We start from the raw sequence: 17,242 nt of genomic DNA, 5'->3' as shown, positions 1-17,242 counted from the left end.
AGCTCAGCTGCTGCACAGTACCTTATGGTGTTTCAGCAGTAGAAATGCTTTTATTCATGAGGTCATATCCAGAGACACATTTTGGAGAGCCACCTTGGATGTCTACCCTAACTCTTCCCTTTTTGCTTACAGTTGCAGGAGAAACAATTCTCGTGGATGGAGACAACCAGGAGTACCAGCTGAGCAACCTGCTGCCCAGTACCACCTACACAGTCTCTTTGTACGCCACCAATGGGCCTCTCACCAGCCAGACCATCAGCACCAACTTCACTACTCGTATGTACAGTCACCTCCCTCACTCCTCACCCCCAGCCATGCACCCACCCCAGGAAAAGCAGCCAGCAAGGCTGAGCCAAAGCTCCTGTTACATAGCGTGGGCGTTGAGGTAGCCACATGCCAAAAGGACACAAAAACCAATCCCAAATACCAGCATAAGGGAAGAGTTAGGGTAGACATCCAAGGTGGTTCTCCAAACACAAGATCAGAATTTTAATCAACAAGCATCAACCATTATTTTCACTCTTTCAACATCTGTCCATCCATCCATCCCCCTCATCCCTTTCTTTCAGTGATTTCTACTGGATGTGGTTTCCTGAACAGATGCTTGACCAGGTGTTTTTTTTGCCCAAGGCCATAGTCCAGAAGAACACGACAACCCGTTTTGCTCACAAGCAGCTTGACAGGTCCCATAGCACATGAATTTCCCAGCTGTTACCCTTAAGGTGGCATCCAGGTAGAGGAGGACTTCCAGAGGGTTTGCAGAGCTCTGTTCAAGACTGGGGATGGGTGATGAGGTCTTGAAACTCAGGGTGAGGATGGACTTTGCGCTGTAGCTCAGTGTTGCAAGGTTGAATTCCAGTGTACCGGGTTGGGAAGCAGGGCTGAGGTGGTTGTACGTGAGAAAATGCACTTCCCTGGGTCCCTGTCCACTCCTGCAGTTTTGGATCCTCCAACAAATCTGACAGCCAGTGAAGTGACACGACGGAGCGCCCTGCTCTCCTGGGTTCCTCCTGTGGGAGAGATCGAGAACTACGTCATGACATACAGATCCACCGATGGCAGCCGGAAGGTGAGCGAGTCCTCACAAAAAAGAGGCTCATCAAGTCAGGGAATAACAAGACCATGGTAAAACGAGCAGGAGAAGCCAAACAAAGCAAAAGAATGATGCTCACCAGCTCAGGGAGACCAGAAGGGCAGACATTACTTCCTGCTAAGCAGGATGATAGGAAAAAGTAAGAAGAGATTGTCTAAGGCAAAATGTTTATGCACACCTGCTGGCGTGGGCATAGAGGGGTTACCTGGGAAGTTTGGAGGAAAAGGGGAAATTCACAGCTTGTGAAACACAAGCAAGCTGAGGCAGGAGAATATTATTCTGCAGACAGAGATGCTAAAAAGGCCATTTGCCCTTCCTGCAAAAAGGAAGATAGGCACAGACAGCTAATTAATGCTGCAATACAATACAATTTGATTATGTAATGAGTATGTCCACATCTGCCTGTCTGGAGGAGCTGCAACAAACACTATCAGAAATATGTCATGGCACATAGTCCAGTTTCCTTTGCTGGTGTGACTGGCTCACAGCAGCCAGAGGATAATAGCTTTGTGAAGGGGTTCGATAGCGCTGTGTGGCACTGGCCAACACCCAGAAAAATTAGCATGACAGGAATCGACGGAGTCAGAACTGGCTGAGAACCAGGTCTGGCCAGCTCCATTCCTTGCACTGCTTGGGCAATCAGTCATGTCTTGTACCGAGGGCACACAGATCCCAAGAGAGCCAGGAAACAGAGCACACTGACTGCAAACCTTTAAATCTGTCTCCAAACCAGCTTTCTCCCACCCAAACCGTTCCGAAATGTTGGCTATATTGACTGATCTCACGTTCACTCAGTCCAGGGGTCTAAGCAGTCATGCAGTGCTCCTCGGCCAGGCTCCAAGGGCTGCAGTAGCTTGTGGCTTCCCTTCCCTCCTCACTTGCTCTTTAGGCTCCCCATCGCTTTTCTCATCTGTTGCTCTTGGTGTCTGCCTCCTTCTGGGACCCATGTACAGGAGCTGATTGTGGATGCTGAGGACACGTGGATCCGTCTGGAGGGGCTTTCTGAGACCACGGAGTACACCGTGCGCCTGCAAGCTGCCCAGAACGCCGTGCGGAGCGGCTTCATCTCCACCACCTTCACCACAGGTGAGGACTCGTGCTGCATCCCCTCAGACAGGCGGCGGTGAGCCCACATGTCATGATGGTAGGAATGGACTGCTCTTAGGGACTCTCCCTCCTCAGGCAGCATTCCATCAGGATCCACAGAGAGGTACTTTTACGATGCTGTGACCCACAGTGCTGCTTTGTTACAAACAGTTAATGGCTGAAGGATCTATAATTCAAACACAAGACCCAGCCCAGGGGTTTGAGCTTCAGACCAGGAAACATCTACCAGGCCCTTTGCCTTGCTCATGTCTGTCCTCAAGTGCATAAACAGAGGAAAAAATACCCACTAAAATCAACAACATGTATCAACAGGTATGCTCCTGGGAGAGGAGCCAGCCAGTGGCTCCATGCTGTAGACATGATCCGATTGCTCACAAATATCAAAGAATCATAGAACACGTTGGGTTGGAAAGAATCCTTAAAGGCTGCCTAGTCCAGTCCCCCTGCAGCGAGCAGGGTCATCTTCAACTTGATCAGGTTGCCTGTTGAATTTGACCTTGAAAGTTTCCAGGGATGGGGTATCCCTGGAAATACCAAGCAGGTGCATCTCCACCACCACCAGTGGAGTCTCAGACAGCAGGGCCAGCACTTTATCTAATCCACTGACTTTATCTAATTGCATTATTCCTCCCCACTCTAATTCTAGAGCATTCCCAATCCACTAAGGTTCTGAAGAGATGGGAATGGTTTCCTTTCAAAGTCAAAAGGTGGGCATCCACAGTCACCACAACCCTCACAGAATACTTACGCTTCCAAGGATGAAGCTTGCATGAGAATGTCATCATTGCTGCCATTCTCTGCAACCATTCATAACAGAAATTATGCAAAGCAAATTGTCCCTCATCCTCTTTGAAAAGCATGGCTAGCCCAGGGCACTTACAGACAGAATGCATCTTGTTCAGGGCTGAATCCAATCATGTTTTTCCTGGGCGTCAACAGCACTGAGAGGTCTCAAGATGATGTCCACCAAAATTCCTCCCATCTGCGCTGCAAGTTCAGTTAGGAGAGTTTTCCTGGAATCTGCTGTGGATACACTTCCCCATCTCAGTTGCATGCAAAGTTCCCTTCACCTGCTTTTAAGAGATAACAGAAACTATTTACATCCACAAAAGGAGAAATGACTTCTCTAATGCATCTACAGAACAGGCTTTCCTGTTATTCTTGCCTCTTACACATGCAGATAAAGCCAGTACAATTCAGGCAGGTGATGAAAAAATACATGTGATCCTTGAGGCTGCTTGGGAGTCAGGGATGAAGCTGCATGGGGGTGACTTCTCAGGTGGGATAAAGCAGCAGAAACCCACTTACGTCAGGCACGGAGAGCACCTTTTCCACCAAAGAGAAATGTCCTCAGACCTCAGCAACCTTAGCCACCATTGCCAGCTGATGCAGCACCCAACGCATTTAACTCGCTTTTAAGATGAAGATAGGCATTAGCAACAAGTCTGTTTCTCCCCACTTACCCCAGTACCGATGAGACAGAACCAACCAGGAACTGCCACCAAGGCAATGCAATCCACGGACAGCATCTCTCATCAAAGCATCCGGACCTGGAATTCAGCTTACTCTGGCAATGCATCAAGGCATTTTGTTTGCAGAGAACAAGGACTTGTCTTTAAGGAGACCAGAAAAAAAGAAGGAAAGAAAACCACCCAGGCTTAATTTAAATTGTTTTGTTTCCTTCTGCTTGCAGTACACATCCCGGGGTTCTTCTATTCCCTCTGACATATTAATGGTTCAGCCTCTTTTGTTTCATGTTTGTATAAGGTTCTTGGGGAATTGTATACAGATGACACAAAAGGAAAAAACAGATACAGTATTTATAATTTATAGTGGTTTGAAATGTCTTTCAAGGTCTCCTTGGCTCTTAAAGATAGGAATATAAATTAAGAAACAAGCAATCTCCACAGAGCTCAGGGGAGCTCAAAGTGGTTGTCATTGAAGAAGTTTTCATTGTTGGATACTATAAAATACAAACAGTGTCTCGCCAGACTGTGCTACAGACCATGAAGATGGGGGAAAAAAAGAGGGGGTGTTCAACATTTGGACACAGTAATGACCTCCAAGTCTTCAGGTCACAAGGTGGGGGGGAATGTACCCATGTGGGAAGCAAAAGACAAGGGTTGTGCCTTGGTTCTATGGGGCACTACACAACTGTGATGGACACACACAGCTTAGAAGATCTGAAGGTCCCTCACACCTTCTCAGTTTGTTACAGAGACATCCTTGAAAACCACATCCACATTACCAGCTCTGCACTCATTTATTCTTTCATCCATATGTACCAACACCAAAGAAAAAGGTGTATTGCCCTCTTTTTTCTTACATAAGACAACACTGTTCCCAGAGTTGACACTGCAATACTGCCAGAAAAATTGTCATAATTAAGACTCTCCTAAACTCTGATCACAAAATAAGATGTTTCCTCATTAGAGAACACCTGTAGCACAGTCACACAGCCCATGCTGCCTGTCTCTAGCATCTCACACAGCCTCATTCCTGCTCAGTTTGCAAGTGACAATTAGTTCAGCGTGAGTCCACCATCATTTCCAAGGGCATGGAGAATCAGGAGAATCCCCCTGGAATGAGTAAAGTTATAAAACTTGATTGGAGCTGGCAATCCTGAGAGGAGAGCAGGTTTTGGTATTTTCACAGCTGTCTAAATATGCTGGTGACAGCTTAAACCCCAGGGTTTCAGACACAGTGCAGAAAGATGGTCCAAGAAGTGACATGCCTCATCATTCATCGTGATTGTTACCATGCACCTTTCCAATATAGGACATATGGAAGAATAATTAATATACGCACACATTTTTTTCCAGTAACTCCTCTGAAGTTGACAGCAGGTGTAAAGTCTCACCGCCCCGTGGAATTACTTGGAACACAGAAACTTGTGGGGACTGAGGCATGGGGAAAAGGTGTCTCTTGGCTTGAATTTTGCCTTTTTATTTTGATTTTGCAGGAGGACGTGTCTTTGCTAACCCTCAGGACTGCGCCCAGCACCTGATGAACGGAGACACGCTGAGCGGTGTCTACACCATCTCCATCAACGGGGACCTCAGCCAGCGGGTGCCGGTGTACTGCGACATGACCACCGACGGAGGCGGCTGGATCGTGAGTATCCACCTGGTTGTCCTGCATTTGTCCCCATCACAAAGTGACTGAGCCCCTACCAGCAAAGCACCACAGTGCACGGCAGTGACAGCAGGCTCAGTATCACACGCTTCATTTCCCACGCCACAGGGAATGGCCCACGCTCCGGTAATAATAGTTACACTTGGAGAAGTGCCCTTTGATTTATTTGACGTGTTTGCAGTGCTTCTGGAGAGCAAAATCTGTGAGTGAAGCTGATTTATTGTTCTAGAAATGAAATTAATGGCTGGTAGCTTTCACGGGGAATGATTCACACTGCCCGCAGAAGGAGGGTGTCAGGCATCACCCCAATTGAGTCTGCACAGGAGAACTTCAGAAACAAATGCTGTTTGGCTTCTGAATTGCACAAACACTGCTTGTCTTGATGTAGATGGACTGACAGTGTAAGTAAATAATGCCATGGTGCTTTGATCTTATTCATGTCAAACTCTTACTTACACACATTACACAAAATCCTGCCTGCTAGATGTATAGTCAAAACCAAAAAAATGGGCTTCCTCAAATGCTGATTTCTAGCCAGTAAATTTCCCTCTCACTCTGCTTCAGAGCACCCCCTTGGATATCACAGAAATAGCCAGCTCAAAGCAGAATTACGTGCTAGAAAACCAGAGGCACCATGCATTAGCTGAAGCAGAAACCTCGAAGGCCAATTCCTTCCTATTCTATCATTTATTTGCTTTGGACGTTATCTATTATCTCTTTGGTTTCTATATCTGCACGTGAATTAATTGCATGGCTGCAATTAATGCTAACTGGATGGGCATTGCAATTTTCTCCCCGACAGGTACAATGGAAAGAAAAAAATTATTTTCTTTACCTTGTGTGTCCAAAGCCCAGCAAAGCCATTTCTCATCTCCAGCATTATGATTTTCCCCCTGGTCTTCCTCCACATCAGGTCTTCCAGCGGCGGCAGAACGGGCTGACCGACTTCTTCCGGAAATGGGCAGATTACCGGGTTGGCTTTGGAAACTTGGAGGACGAGTTTTGGCTGGGTATGACCTTCCCTGGTTGCCTTTCATTGGTGTGTCAAACCTGAGCTCCAGGTGCACTGTGCTGCTCACCTGTGCCAGCCGTTGGCTCCTTGCCCTTCACCACATTCCCCTACATCATCCCTCGGACAGTTTTCCTTCTGTTCATTCCCTGCCCTTCACATTGGGAAGTCATGCAGAGGCACAGCACATAAGACCACATTGTGAAGGTCAGCAGCTCTCTAGTTTGCTCTTTCTAGGAGAGGAGGTGGGTATGCTGTCAGTTTTCATGGGCCAAAACCCACCTTTGTCCTTTGGATGACTACAGGTTGCACTGGTGGCCAGAAAGTCAGCTGTCCAATGAAAGCAGGAAAGGAGTCAGCGGGAGACACAGCACAGGTCTGAAATTGAGTGTGCTGCTCCAAAACCTGAACATGAGCCAAGGGGACCTGCAGCATAAACACACCCTGGCTTGTACAGGAGCTTAACACAACATAAGTAGCACCAGGGCTGAACAGCTGAATCTTCCAAGCTTCAGCAGCATGAAGAAATCTGAACCTGGGCCTTGAACCCATCGCTCACAGCCACAGGGAGATGAAGACTGAGTGAGGACAGAGAGCTCAGGCCCCAGCACTGCCAGCAGATACACACTCACCACAAGTGCTGCTGCTCTTTGGTTCCTCTCCTTGCTCTCATTTCCCACTGCTGTTTTATTTGCCTAGAGCTTTCCTTGTTTGTTCACGGAGCGGATGCGGGCACCAGGTCTCACTGGGTGTTTCATTGTCTCAACAGGCTTGGACAACATCCACAAGATCACGTCCCAAGGGCGCTACGAGCTGCGAATAGACATGAGGGACGGCCAGGAAGCAGCGTACGCCTACTACGACAAGTTCTCCATCGGCGACTCCCGGAGCCTGTACAAACTGCGAATTGGGGACTACAATGGCACTTCAGGTACAGCCTCCTTGCTGGCAAGGACCTTGGGAAATCCTGGGACTGGTTGGTCCAAGACTGTAAAGGAAATCCCGACATGGTATCTCACTTGTCTAGAGTGGCAAGGCAAAAACCCATAGTCCTTTCTGCCTTCCTGCAGTCCATCATGTAAACCAGGCTGATAAATCCCACTAAGGACACGGAATTTTCCATTGGGGATTAGGTATTTAATATCAGAGACACTGCTGTCCAAATAACCAGGTCAATCATCAGAGGTGTCATCTCACTTGGCAATAGCCACAGCTGGCTATTGATGTCGTGCTGGAGGCTGTATTTATCGCCTTTCCACAGCTATGGAAAAATCTGAAATCCTCTGAGTCACTTCCTCATGTAAAGACCAAACACTGCCCAGTTTTGCAAGGACACTGTCACACCTGCTTGCTTAGTTGATTCAAGACAGTTAGAGTTGCCCACCAGAAGAGAGTGGGTGCTAGAGGGAGGGCACAGGGGATCTCTTCCTCAAGAAGGGAGAAGGGGTAGAACTGTAGCCCCTTTATCTGGGATAGACGTGCCCAGCGCAAGCCTCCATGATGAAACTTCCACCATGTACTAGGTGGAACCTCACAGCATACCTGAGATGCAGGAATTTCCCTATTCAGTTAGTTGCCACTGGAAGAGAAGGGACAGGAATCTTGATGGTGTGCAGCAAAGCACTTGCTCTAACCTCACATCCCAGGGCACAAGGCATCCAACCTACTGCCAAGAATGGCAGTAAATAGTGTCACACTGACATGATTCCATCCCCTTTGCCATGCAAACTCTGCTTCTAGCCACCCAGACAAGGAGCTTCTGCTCCACCTTGAGCTAAGGGAGCCAGGGCTCAACAAATGGTTCATTGCCGAAAGGTTTTCTAGTAAGTCTCTCCATAGCTGGATTGCACACAGCCAGCATGGGTCCACTTCTTATGTCCTTAGGGATCACCAAGGAGCATATTAAGAATGTCTCGTTAAGTACATCACTCAATTGACCATATTTTTCTCTGGCTTTTCTTTCACGAGTTATCTAGTGAGGAGGTGAGATGAGGTTAGAGGTTTTGGTGGGATAAGACATCACACACCTTCCAAAAGCTTCTTCCCCTTATCAAAAGAGAGAAAAGGTGGCCAAGCATCTTGGTTCAAAAGATGAATGTTTGGTCTCCTTTGAGAGAAAAAGCTCCCTTTGGCTAACAGGAAAGAAGGAGGCTGAAGGCGTCCTGAAGTTATATAGCAGAGCTAAGCCTCAGAAAACCACGGCTGCCAAAAGCCGGGGTTGAATTGATGTCTGAAACACTGAAATTCAAACCCAAACACATATCCAAGCACTTTATCTGACAAAGCCAAGAAGCCTCTATGATTTGCTATGGTCTGCACTGATCCTAAACAGACAGCAGAGGACCGCAGATGAACCAACTGAGAACAATTCCAGTTAGTTATTGCCAGACTGTCAGCTGCTTGAGCCATTGCTTGGCAGGCTACCGCATAACCAGAATATCCTAATTTCCTTGTGAAAAGGCCAGATAACTCGGACTCCATCACCTTTAATGGCACCTCTTCCCACAGGAGACTCCCTCACCTATCACCAGGGACGCCCCTTCTCCACCAAGGACAGGGACAATGACGTCGCCGTCACCAACTGTGCCATGTCCTACAAAGGGGCCTGGTGGTATAAGAACTGCCACCGCACCAACCTCAACGGCAAGTACGGAGAGTCCCGGCACAGTCAGGTAAGGGCAGAGCTGGCCTGAAAGCCTCTGCAATTTCTTCTAGGGGAACATGTCAGCAAGCCTAGGTTAGGGCTGGGGATGTGTGGTTGGTGCACCAGGGTCAGAACTGGTGGCACGACCCCACACCAGCTGGAGCAAAGGGAGCCACCTTCACGCCATCTAGGCTAAAGCTTTGTGCCCCACACACGCTGCCATCTGCTGTAGTGTGTTAGATTAAAAAAAATACCTACCTGAAATCTGATCAGCCTTTGAGCAGTGGGAGAAAACCAATCAAGCCATAGCAGCGGGGGAGTTTCTTGCTCCTGCTTTAGCAAATTTTTCCTTCTGGCTTCTCTACAGCAATCAACCTTGTTCTTCCTTCTTCTCCCACTCTAGTTTCTTGTTAGGGTCTTTCTTTACCCTCTGCCTTTCTCTCCCTCCTGCCAGGGGATTAACTGGTACCATTGGAAAGGCCACGAGTTCTCCATCCCCTTTGTGGAAATGAAGATGCGCCCTTACAACCACCGTAACATCTCTGGGAGGAAGCGACGGTCCCTACAGCTCTGAGCCAGCTGAACCCCTCCTGCCTCCCACCACCTGACCTTTTCTGTAATTCGTTTGTATTTTATAATATGAAAAGGGAAAAAAAAATTACTACTCGTCTGAGATAGCAACCTGCCCCTCACAAGTGCTGGAGGGAACCGTGGCACAGGGAAAGGCCATGGGAAAGGAAAGACCTCATTGCTTTGCATCTGTCCCAGAGAAATACCAAATTTCCAGCCTCCCTATCCCAATACTCTGGCCCTTAACATGAGAAGAAAGAGACAGATTTTTTGATATTTTTTTAAAAGATGTAGAAATCCCCAGCAAACCCTGTTAGAAATGTTTGTCACAGGGCTTGTGGCAGAAACTTTCCCCACAGGTACCTTGGTGTGGCCATTTCCACCCCAGTCATGGCCAGGGATGCCCATCCTCTCCCTGCCTCCCAGTCCCCTCCTGGCTGGGAGGTCCCAAGCTTCATGCCAACCTGTAGACTTCCAGCAGGCAGAGGCCCATCTCTCCCCTGTGTGCAGGCTCTGGACACATGGAGACTAAGGGAGGATGACCAAAGGCTCATCCCATCCCCAGTTTTCACAGGAGGGCTTGGCAAATATCTGCATATGTAGGCAAACTCCAGAGAGTCCATAGCTCATGTGTTGGTCCCACCACAAGGTCATCCTCGTGTGCATGGGGTGTGCGGGAATAAGAACTACTCCACCAGCCCCAACCTGCATTATCCACTCCTCCAAGCTGAACTCAGCCCACTTCAGGTCCATGACATCTGCCTGGGTTATGCTGAACTTGATGGAGAAGAAAGGACTTAAATTAGAAGACTTTAAGAGAAAAATCCCTACTTGTGGTCCTGAAATCTAGGACCCATTTCCTCTGTTATTTCTACATTCCATCAGGCTCTTTCTCACCGAGGTCATTGGTCCCAAACAAAAGAGTCTCAGAGAAGGAGCAGCAATAAAAAGATATGACACAACTGCAGCCCAGCCTGAAGCCAACAGCTGTCACAGCTCAGGTGCTCCTGTCCACGGGCCTCCACGCACACAGGGAATTATGACAATGCAGCTAAGGGGAGACAAGTGCAAGCTGAGGAATGCCCATTTCCTTCCTTCTCCTACACCATCCCTCTTCAATGCCATCACAAGAGGGACACAAATCTCAGTGCCTTGGTATTGCCATCTCTCTAACAGGAAATCAACTCTTTCCCCTCCTGGAAGGGATTCCATTCAGATTTTGGAGCACTTCAAGGCCCTTGGAAGAATTAATGAGTTCGCTCTTCCCATCCTTAACTTCTCCTGTCTCAAGGAAGATGGACCCTTTGGATAGCTCTGTCTGCACCCTGTTGTCATCGCCCCACCTCCACATAGCCCAAATGTCCACCATGCTCAAGTCACTGCTCTGCCAAGGGCTCTGATCAATGCTGGGCATTGTCACTGGCCTGGTCTCGAAGAAGGGACTCATCCCTGCATCCAAGGAGAATGCAGCTCATCGCTGGATTTGCAGCCAAAGGAACATTACAAATGCTAAACACTGCTATTTGGTTTTATCACACTGAAGCTGCTTTGTCTCAAAAACATCTTTCAGATGGCAACACAGAGGCAGCTTTGCAGTAGCTTATCATTCAGGCCAGTGTGTCTTGCATGGTCACACTCAATGTCCTGACGTTACTCACTATGGCTGCAGAGCTGAAGAAGAGCATTAAGTGGGAAACACGACCTCCTTTTCCGTGCCACATACTGGCCCATGAAATCACAGCTAACACCGAGGTCAAGATTAGATACAGGGCCCAGTCCTTCATGCGGTCAACTTACAAGCTGACCTGGAGAAAGGATGCTCAGCAACATCTTGTATGTAAATGAGGAGTCCCTTCTTACTTCCCCTTGGCATCAAATAAGGCAACAAGGCAACCAGTTGAGGAACAGGTGAGTCAGAGGCTGCAAATGACCAGATCTCTTGCAGGACATGGCCACTGTCATAGATGGCAGCATGTCACTCCTCCTGAGCACCCAACCCTGCTTTAAGACCCAAAAGCCAACAAAAAGCAGCAGATGGAACTGATTAAAGCCGAAGAAGGCTTTTAGTAGACCAGCAGAGTAAATTTTTTCCCCAAAGCATCAAGAATTTATAGGAAGAAATATCCTACAACAAAAGCTGTAAGGGAGCAGTGGTTATAACCAGCAGAGATTGGCAGTGGATGGTGCTGTTTGCTTACCTACCCAGGTGAAAGGAAGAGATGTCAGTGGAAACATACACTCATCATTCACACTCAAGCAAAAGGCAAGAAACCTCTCTTTTCAAAAGTTAAAATCGAAGACAAAATCGAAGCTTGCCAAGCTTTTCCAGGAGGTTCAAGAGAAGATCCTCAAAAAGGCTGATTATTCTCTAAACAGGTTTGCTGACATGTATCTCTCCCTCTCTCCTCATTTCTGTCATCCCTTTTACAAGTCCTGTAACCAGGGTGAGTCAGCCCAGTTGACCCAAAGTACGAAAGACTCTTGGAGACGGTATCCACTCTTTCAGTGCTATTCTATATCAGTGCTGGTCCCTGACCTCTCATGTGATCCCAGGGAGATGCCTTTCCGTGCCATTGGTGAAAGACAGTCGCTACAATCTTTTAAAGGAAAGCTTCTACACATCATGGTTTTCTCCTGGTGATAACCCACCTCAAGCCCGAGCACATAACCAGCGATGATGACTCGGTCATTCGGGCCATCATCCCCTGTTCACATTGTCCATAAACAAGATACAATTTCCCAGAAAGTTATTTTTCTATATTGCCTTAATTCTTTTTTTTTTTTTTGGACAAAGCTCCTGCCAGCAGTTTCAAGCAAATTCGTGCTTAACGTTGATGCTACAGAATGGCCACACTGATTAAGTAGTACATGATTAAGTAGTTTCTTCTCACCCTCCGTAACTGGATGGGCTAGTTCATTCTCCAGCTAGACCAGGTCTGGCCCTGAAATTCACAGAAACCAAGCCTAGATCTGGTGCAGTGCTCATCTTGAGAGACCTTGGCTCCAGCATGTGAATTGTCACTGGGCTCTGGTGGCTCCACTGCCGTCCTGAGTTTGTTCCAGAGCCCAAAAAGAAACATGAAGCTGTTACCCAAACCACAGCATCCACTGCAAGATGCCATTTCATGTAACAGGAAGCAGGAACAAGCACATCCAGTCCTTCACACAGCAGAACACCACGTGTGCCCATGACCCTCACAGCCTTTCAAAGCCACCTCTTATTTCTAACCCCAAAATCCTGGAGGGAAACACAAAGGAACTTTCATCTCTTGCCTAATTTTCATTTCCCTCTGTTTCCATTCTCCAAGACCACCTTCCCATTGCACACTGCACTGAAACATAACCAAAGAAAAAAAGAGTCCTGAAAGGAAAAGCTGCTTTTAGTAAAGTGATAGCATCTATAAATGAATAATTTCAAGAAGGAGAGAGGCTGGGCTCTCCCCAGGGGTAGCTGGGTTTTGGTAGGAAGGTACCAGGAGAGGATCCACACAAAGGTTGGGGAAAAGTCTGCTTCTACTCCTTATCTTTGCATTACTTTACCATGGGCAACTCAGTACCAGCCTAAATGCACTCTTGCCTCCTTCCCAAAGTGATGCTTATCCCAGGTGAAGTGCCCAGGTTGGCTCATGCCACCTTCGCTCCCAGTGATGCAGCTGGTGAGGGCTCAGCCAGTGGTGTCCCCATCCCACAACAGGCTCAGAGCAACCTGACAAAACACAGCAGGAGCCAAAGTACCCACCTGGTGCCTCACCTCCATGCCAGCATGTGACCTTCATCCCAGCCCAGAGCTGCCCTGCTGGTATGTCCCCACCACCACATCCTGGGGTGACCACACACCCCCTGTCCTGTGCCCCCCAGAAATGCCCACAAGTTTTGACTTTACCAAACACTGCCAGCAAAGAACTCTCACCCAAAAAAACCCCCTTTAATTCATGCTTACACCCACTAAGAAAGGGCTCTGTCCCAGGGCCAAACAAGAAGCCCATCCCTGTTTCTGCCAGCCAAGCACCCTGGGATGGCCATAAAACCCAACAGAGCCCCCTGGGGACCACCAGCACCTCCAGGGTCACCTTCCCCTTCCCTAAAATCCTGATGGTGGTGGTAGCTCCTTGCCCCTTCCAGAGGGGAAATTTGGGATAAGTGGGAGGGAAAGGCCCTTCCCTTGGGAGATCCTGATGCCTAGACCCGCCTCAATGCCCAGCCTGCAGTTCTTCAGCTGTCAGTGGTTTCTCAGAAGGATGGTGACACAAAGACCTAAACAAGCAGCCCCCTGTGTACAGGCATTACCCTGGAAATGTGCTTAATACGTTAAAAAAACCTAAAAAAGATAAATAAGAAGGGAGAACAGAGGCAATGAAATGCCTTGGACAGGTTCTGATGAACTCAAACACAAACCACTGCAACCAAATGAGGGGGAAGAGAAAAGTAAATAAATGCATAAATAAAATCTATAATATAAATAAATAATATATTAAACAACCCTCCCCACCTTGTAATGAAAATGTAGCTTGGAGAATGGGATCAACGCTTGTTAACCATTGTTCACTAGTATTTTTAGTCCTGACCGCTCTTAGGCTATGTATAGTTCCTTTTTTTAATGCATTTTCTATACATTAATAAAAGATACTGAAGGAGTGAGCCGTGTGCCTGTCTGGGAGTGGGGGTGGGACCAGGGTCCTCGTGCATCCAAGCCCAGCAGCATTCCAGCCCCAACCTCATGCCAAGAAGGGACGCACATGCCCTGTCCCTGATCTTTGGTTACCCCATGGGAGGAGCACGGGGGGCTTGTTAGCACAGATTCACATTCAAACCTTGAGGAACAGAGCAGCTGATAGACCTAGCACATGCAGTGTAACAAAAAAACAGTGGCAGGAAGTTTTGGGGCAGCCCAACTTTGGCTGGTGGTACCATCTCCATCCTTGAAAGTGTTCAGGACCGGGCTGGAAAAAGCCCTGAGCAACCTCATCCAACCCCAGGGCTGCCTTGGGCAGAAGGTGGGACGAGAGACTCCCAAGACCCCCAGGCCCAACTATGCTGTTAAAATAAATAGCAGTGAAGTGGCCATGAAGTCAGGTCAGCATGGTCAGTCCACTAACCACAGGAAGGCAGGGAGCTGCGCGTTGGCCTCAGCCCAGCACGAGACGTTTTGCTAATAAATTCAGCTGCTCCCATGAGCTAGAGAGGCTCTTGGCTCTGCAATCTGCAGCCAGAGAAAGCAAAGCTGTGGTAGGAATGCTTGGGAGCAAAGGGAAACAACCCCAAAATCTTCAGTCAAAACCATTTGCCTGATTTAAACAGCAATCTATTCCCAACATGATGGAAACCCCACCAAAAAACAGATTGGAAGGCTAGTTGCAGCAGAATACACTCTCAGTGGAAAACAACAACAACAAAAAAATCCTCAAACAGAACCCCAACACTGATCAGCAAGTCTCTAGGACAAGCATGAACTTCAGAAGATGTTGAAATTCTTCTCTTATTTCACATGAAGACTTTACTTAAACCTCTTTGTTTAGAGTTTTCTCGTTTGACACGTAGTCAGACAGGATGAGAAAGCCTGAAAGCAGCTCTTCTGCCAGACCACTTCAATATTTTCTAAATTTGATTTCAGAGAGACAAAACAGAGAAGTCTGTTTCGTGGCAACTTCTCTTTCTTGCTCAGATTTGGGAGGCAAAAAAAGGAAGTTGTGAGAGAGGGGATGTCCCACCTTGGCCATGACCCTTGGTACACCAAAAGCCAAGAGGGAAGCCTGACGGGCTCCACTGTCTGGATTAAATGAACTTTTTTGTGTCTGAAGGTAGTCAATGCCATGGAAGACCCTTCAGCCAAGGCCTGTGCATGGAGGAGCTGAGGGATGGAGATGTGTTTGGGATGGGGAGGAAGGGTTACTTGTGCTGGTACTTGTCATCCCAGTCTCAAGCAGTTGACCCAGTCCAGGGTGTTTTATTTATGGTCCCTAAGAGGAGGCCAACACCTTCCACTGTGCCCCCCCACTCAACATGTCTGGGGCCAAGTGAGGCCCCCAGGGACCTCCATTTCCTGCAGAGAGCCCCCCAAAAAACTCACCTGGAGGAAACACAGTCTTCCTATTGCAATAACTAATAACAAGAGGAAGGCATGTATCACGCAGAGGTCGGCACCTAGAGAAGGCAGGTACATGGGGAGCTGCAGCATCCCTCTGGATCGTAACCCGCCTCCCAACATCAGAGTCAAGGCCCAGCTCCACGTGTCAGATGGGATGAGAAGGGAGTGAGGGCGGGCAAAAGCCCTTTTCTAAATGCTACAAGTTTTGATTTAAGCCAGGGAAGGGTTTTGCCTCATCACGCTACACCCTAGGGAGCTCCTGCCCCATCACATGTGCCCACCACTCTCATCGCTCTGGCCCCCTCTGCCCTTGCACAGCTCACAGCTACCACTATAATCTAGACACAGTCCTGCATGTGGTGGGATCTCCTATTTCCAGCCTCTCCAAGAAGCATACCTTCCCAGGCACAGCACACTCCTCTTCAGGCAGTTCCAGCCACCACATCCCCCCCCATCTGCACTTTATACAGTGATATTTCATCACAGCCCTCTTACCAAAGTCCCCTTTTTGCATGAGTGATGCTCAGGAACTTTGTTCCAACAGCAAACATCAGGAGGGTGCACAAAGGTCCTCAGCAAGGACCTTGGGCACCCATCCCAAACACAGAGCTCAAGCAACACATTCCCAACAACACATCCTGCAACCCCAGCCCAAAAAATCCATGAGGAAAATGCTGGCCCAGGAGCACAGAGCGTGGCAGGAGGAGGTGCAATGTCTCCAAGAGCAAGGCTGGAGCAGGTTGATGAAGGGGCAGCCTTGTGCCATAAATTCGCAGCTGCTTTATGCCTTATGAGATGTGATTTTGATAGCACCATCTTCAACATTCTCAGATTTTCATTTCCCCTCATAAGATGGCACGTGTCCATCATCTGTTTTAAAACTCTCATTCCCATTTTTATATTTTTAACTCCTGGGCCTGTGGACTCTAATGCTTAGTTATGTAGAATGTAAAACAATTTAGAGATTATCTCTTCTAAATTTCAAATCTAAATGCAGGGATTTAAAATTTTATTGATTTGTCCACTCTCTCTGGGATGAGGAGTGCTGTGAAAAGCAGCCTCCAAGGCTTATCCCCCTTCCGTGCACCATAGCCAGCAATTTTTCTGCTTGCTACTTGTTTCAATAAGCACAGAATCAATCCTAGAATGGGTTGGGAAGGACCTTGAAAGATCATCTAGTTCCAACCCTCCTGCCATGGGCAAGGACAGCTTCCACTATCTCAGGTTGCTCCAAGCCCTGTCCAACCTGGCCTTGGACACTTCCAGGTATGGGGCAGCCACAGCTTCTCTGGGCACCCTGTGCCAGGGCCTCACCATGCTCACAGGGGAGAATTTCTTCCAATATCCCATCTAACCTTGCCCTTGTCAGTGTGAACCCATCCCTCCCTTGTCCTTACAGCAGCACTTCTCTCTCTTCCCAATAGTTTTGGACTGCTCTCTGCTGTCAGTAGGAACATCAAAGTGTGCAGCAGTCCTGTAGCAGGCTTCTCCCAGCAGCATGGCTAATCCTCTTGCTCCCACCCAGGGTATCTCCCCGGCACTGCTCCTCCACAGGGACCGGGGCTGGCGTGGCTGCTGAGCAGCAGAGCAGAGCACACC

General features: G+C 48.2%; 1 protein-coding gene and 1 long non-coding RNA gene across 5 annotated transcripts in view; one reads left to right on the top strand and one right to left on the bottom strand.

The window, feature by feature from the left end:
* The window catches only part of TNR (tenascin R), a 33,208-nt gene extending 19,012 nt beyond the window's left edge, over positions 1-14,196 (top strand). The window contains exons 14-21 of the mRNA XM_042033887.1: positions 133-276; positions 939-1,069; positions 2,047-2,179; positions 5,163-5,314; positions 6,249-6,345; positions 7,114-7,275; positions 8,853-9,016; positions 9,443-14,196. Of these exons, the coding sequence (XP_041889821.1) occupies positions 133-276; positions 939-1,069; positions 2,047-2,179; positions 5,163-5,314; positions 6,249-6,345; positions 7,114-7,275; positions 8,853-9,016; positions 9,443-9,562 (1,103 nt within the window). The 3' untranslated portion in view covers positions 9,563-14,196. The remainder of the gene's footprint in view (positions 1-132; positions 277-938; positions 1,070-2,046; positions 2,180-5,162; positions 5,315-6,248; positions 6,346-7,113; positions 7,276-8,852; positions 9,017-9,442) is intronic.
* LOC121667338 lies at positions 19-16,122 on the bottom strand. Of its 4 annotated transcripts, none has more exons than XR_006017018.1 (5): positions 16,041-16,122; positions 15,626-15,699; positions 3,664-3,813; positions 3,081-3,273; positions 19-1,010 (listed from the first exon to the last, which is right to left on the bottom strand). It is a non-coding gene; the product is annotated as an uncharacterized LOC121667338 (long non-coding RNA). The 4 variants fall into 4 exon arrangements; XR_006017019.1 differs by having other exon boundaries at positions 3,081-3,270; XR_006017016.1 differs by having other exon boundaries at positions 3,081-3,813.
* Positions 16,123-17,242: the final 1,120 nt, after the last annotated feature.

This window comes from Corvus kubaryi, unplaced genomic scaffold (genome assembly GCF_017639235.1).
Source record: "Corvus kubaryi isolate FWS band 111438036 unplaced genomic scaffold, C.kubaryi_AGA036_p1.0 37361, whole genome shotgun sequence".
Classification (NCBI taxonomy): Eukaryota; Metazoa; Chordata; class Aves; order Passeriformes; family Corvidae; genus Corvus; species Corvus kubaryi.
Note: the sequence above shows the minus strand (reverse complement) of the source record. Positions and strands in the feature narration are given on the sequence as shown.